At 33.7% G+C, this 4173-nt stretch overlaps 1 protein-coding gene across 2 annotated transcripts; it reads left to right on the top strand.

The window, feature by feature from the left end:
- Positions 1 to 68: 68 nt before the first annotated feature.
- Positions 69 to 3439, top strand: LOC104773722 (receptor-like cytosolic serine/threonine-protein kinase RBK1). 2 transcript variants are annotated; one of them, XM_010498367.2, is made up of 10 exons: positions 69 to 674; positions 781 to 854; positions 939 to 1057; positions 1137 to 1249; positions 1413 to 1781; positions 1854 to 2105; positions 2193 to 2344; positions 2430 to 2657; positions 2736 to 2885; positions 3002 to 3439. In XM_010498367.2, the coding sequence occupies exons 1-10, from the start codon at positions 506 to 508 to the stop codon at positions 3227 to 3229; spliced, it is 1854 nt and encodes a 617-aa protein (XP_010496669.1). In that variant the 5' UTR covers positions 69 to 505; the 3' UTR covers positions 3230 to 3439. The 2 variants fall into 2 exon arrangements, with proteins under 2 accessions (XP_010496669.1, XP_010496668.1); XM_010498366.2 differs by having other exon boundaries at positions 76 to 674; positions 1362 to 1781.
- The last annotated feature ends 734 nt before the right edge of the window (positions 3440 to 4173 follow it).

The following is a 4173-nucleotide window of genomic DNA, read 5'->3' on the forward strand; positions in this document are numbered from 1 at the left end:
TATATATCAAAGGTCCTCCAAGTAATGTAAGTTACTTTTCTATTTTGTGTCAATCTTGTTTTGTTAGTCGTGGCAGGGCAGGTAGAAATGCTAATGGCACATGGACGCAAAACTATCAATTTATTTATGTCCTAAAGACAAAATTTAATAGTATAATACAAAGGCTTTAGGTGATACTATGTTGTCTCTTAATGCTCATCGTGTATCTCTTAAAAATCCAACTTTGTTTTTAAAAAAAATTAAATGTCCTTTGAATTTTCAACTGTCTCTCCCTCATCAATACTCTGGAGTTTTTTTGTTTGTTTGTTTCTGATAGTTGTTGCAACATCAAGTTTCTGATTTTTCTATTTTTCAACTTCCCTACAACTTGAGTATATAAAAGAAGCAATATAAAATTTGGATTTTAAAATAGATACATTTTAATATTGTTTTTTTTGTCATTTCTGTATTAGTTTCTATCTTCTCTCACAAAACAAAAAGAAAAAGGAGTTGTGAGAAAAAAAAAATGGCAGTGGAGAAAGAAAGAAAAGTGGATCATGTGATTGTGAAGAAGAGGAACATTGTATTGGTTGGAATCCGAATTGATGAGAGTGGCAAAGAGATCTTGAAATGGGCACTTGAAGAAGTTGCTGAACATGGAGATTGTGTAGTTGTTGTCCATGTTTGTTATACTTGTACGATCTTCTTCTTCTTATCCCTGTTATTTTTTTTTTCTTTTAAAGTTTCTATATACTAGATTTTGATTTATGACACTTATTTTATGTGTTATAATTGATACAGATCGTGCCTTGAAAAGCAAGTCATCGCTTGATCGGTACTTAGAACTTTACACTGGATTCTGCTCAACAAAAAAGGTACCTATAGATCTTTTTTTTCCGGGATTAGTTTGCGTAAAGACAAAATTTTGTTAGCAATGTGTATACCGTTTTTGAGAACAGATTGAGCTCAAAGGAGAAGTTTTAAAGGGCAACTCAGTTCTAGGGGTTCTAGTTAAAGAGGCAAAGAGATACAACGCTATGTCAGTTGTTGTTGGAGTTAAACAACAAAAGAAATTAAGGTGAGAAAATCTATAAGTAGAAACTTATAGAAATGTTTTTGATATTCTCTTATTGATTTTAGATGTTTTTTTTTATTAGTCTAAAAATAGCTAAAGGCTGCGCAAAAGAGCTTCCTTCAACAACCGATGTTTTGGCCATCCACAGAGGGAATATTGTCTTTAGACGTTCCAACCATTACCAACTACCTCTTGGTTCGTTTGCTTCTCTTTATGACCAGAATCTTTGACTCTGTATAAAGTCTATATAACATTCTTCAAACTCGAAATCGGTTTTACCAGATTTAGAATTTGATTCTTCTTGCAGCTCAAAAGATGAGTTCAAGACCAAATTCTGAACTTTCTGATGGATTTTCAGACAAGGAAAGCCAACTGAAGTATGAAGAATCTACTGTTAAACGCATAGAGCTCCCGGGAACAACGGGACAAGAGAAGAAGAAGATTTCAGGAAGATCGCTATCTCTTCCATCAGTAGAGTTAATAGACAAGAAACCGGGTTGGCCATTGCTAAGAACAGCCACTATAGCTAGTCCAATGGTCCACCAACAGACTAGGAAAATATCAGTTGTCAATTGGGTGATGAGCTTGCCTGAACGGTTTCCGCATCATCCGAATCTGACTTCTCAACCGAGCTTTTGTGATAAACAACTTAAAGACATACTAAAGGAAATAAACAGATGGTTCAGCTATGATGTTGTCAAGACAGCAACATCAGATTTCTCTTCAGGTACTAACGAAGCACTACTCTGTTTTTACTGTGTTAACATCCACTTTATCGGATTCTTTTTGTCGATTACAGAGAATCTAATCGGGAAAGGAGGATGTAACGAAGTGTACAAAGGGTTTCTTGAAGATGGTAAAGCCGTGGCGGTGAAGATCTTGAAACCATCTGTAAAAGAAGCAGTGAAGGAGTTTGTTCATGAAGTGAGCATAATCTCTTCTTTGAGTCACTCAAACATCTCTCCTTTGATTGGTGTATGCGTTCATTACAACGATCTAATCTCTGTTTACAATCTCTCATCCAGAGGGAGTTTGGAGGAAACTCTTCAGGGTTAGCACAATACTGCTTTATTCTCTTAATTAATCATCTTGATACATAATTTCATAAAAGAGTTAACTAATGATTCAGTTTCTTCAGGTAAGCATTTATTAAGATGGGAAGAGAGATTCAAGATAGCAATTGGGTTAGGGGAAGCTCTTGATTATCTCCATAACCAATGTTCTAATCCTGTGATCCACAGAGATGTCAAATCTTCAAATGTTCTTCTCTCGCATGAGTTCGAACCTCAGGTATTGTGACTCAAAACTTGTGAAGTAATTTACGTGAAAACTCCTAAAGATTTAACCTTTTATTAAATCTTTATTTCGTGAATAGCTGTCAGACTTTGGACTTTCGATGTGGGGATCAAAGTCTTGTCGATACACGATACAAAGAGACGTGGTTGGGACGTTTGGATACCTAGCTCCTGAGTACTTTATGTATGGAAAAGTCAGCGATAAAGTCGATGTATATGCCTTTGGAGTAGTTTTGCTTGAGCTTATTTCAGGAAGAACTCCTATATCATCTGATAGCCCAAGAGGACAAGAGAGTTTGGTCATGTGGGTAAGTGTTGGTTTTGTTTACTTGTAGTATAAGAAATCATCATTGGAAAACTCAAAAAGAGGTATACTTGGGTTGCAGGCAAAACCAATGATTGAAAAAGGCAATGCAAAAGAGCTCTTGGATCCGAATATCTCTGGGACTTTCGACGAAGATCAGTTTCATAAGATGGTTCTTGCTGCTACACATTGTCTCACAAGAGCAGCCACTCATCGTCCCAATATCAGAGAGGTTAATTACAATTATTTAGCAGACTTATAATGGAATTCAAGTGCTGAATCCTCTGTTTTACCCATATATAAATTGTGCCAACCCTTTTAGTCGCTTATCCAATAACATTTTTGCAGATATTGAAGCTGCTAAGAGGCGAAGATGAAGTAGCAAAATGGGTGAAGATAGTAGAAGAAGACGAAGATTGTTTCGATGACGAGGTTTACCCAAATTCGAACACTGAGCTTCACTTGAGCCTCGCGATGGTCGACGTGGAGGATAATGACTCCGTGTCAATCAGTAGCTTGGAAAGAAGTAACAACAGCCTTTTCTCTTCTTCTTCCTCACAGGAGCTTCAGTCTTAAATAGAGCAACACGTCATCTCTCACTGTATCTGCAATCAAATCACACTAGATATCACTTTTCTGACTTCGCTTTTGCAACCATTGTCGGAAAAGTATGTTTCCTCTTTTTTTTTTTTGTATAGATAGATGAGAGGAGGAGAATATAAACTAATGACTAATTTAAAAGTTCAGATAAGATGATAAACTGATAATTTTCATGAATTTGTAATACTGCGAGTCTACGACTAGGCTAGAACATGAATTTTGCATAACGATTTTTTTTTTTTTTTTTTTTTGAAAAAAAGAACGATATTTTGATCATTTCTTTCTACATCTTTATCTATATGAATATAATTTTTATCAAATTAAGATGATTATATGTATAGAATATATATATATATATATATACAGAAGAAATACATTGGTTTGATATATATTTTGAGTAATTAAAAAATATATAAATCTATATAATAATAACAATCTGAAAAAATGCCAACAAGTTGCGATTTTTCGTTGTACCTTTTCGTAAAATATATATATATATATATATTGATAGAAAATTTCAACAGTTGCATCTCTCTAAAAAGTTGTGCGCGTCTGTTAAATGTAGAGTTGTGTCTCTTACAAACAGTTGTATCTATTCAAATGTTCACATCTTTACAAATTTATATGTAAGTGACTTTTCTTCATTGTATTCAAATTTTCTTTATTTTATATTTTTGATAGAAAATTTTTACAGTTGAGTCCCTCTAAAAAGTTGCGTCTGTTGAATATAGAGTTGTGTCTGTTACAAACACTTGTGTCTATTCAAATGTTCGCATCTTTAGAAATCTATATATAAATAACTTCTCATCATTGTATTCAAATATAATAATAACAATCTGAAAAAATGCCAACAACAGTTGCGATTTTCGTAGTACCTTTTTGTAATATATATATATATATATATATATATATATATATAT

Source organism: Camelina sativa, unplaced genomic scaffold (assembly GCF_000633955.1).
Source record: "Camelina sativa cultivar DH55 unplaced genomic scaffold, Cs unpScaffold00626, whole genome shotgun sequence".
Lineage (NCBI taxonomy): Eukaryota > Viridiplantae > Streptophyta > Magnoliopsida > Brassicales > Brassicaceae > Camelina > Camelina sativa.

Coding starts and splice junctions, on each gene's coding strand:
- LOC104773722 (XM_010498366.2), top strand. CDS start 506: ATGGCAGTGGAGAAAGAAAGAAAAGTGGATCATGTGATTGTGAAGAAG. Junction 1,250..1,361: donor CCATTACCAACTACCTCTTG/GTTCGTTTGCTT, acceptor TTCTTCTTGCAG/CTCAAAAGATGAGTTCAAGA. Junction 2,106..2,192: donor TTTGGAGGAAACTCTTCAGG/GTTAGCACAATA, acceptor CAGTTTCTTCAG/GTAAGCATTTATTAAGATGG.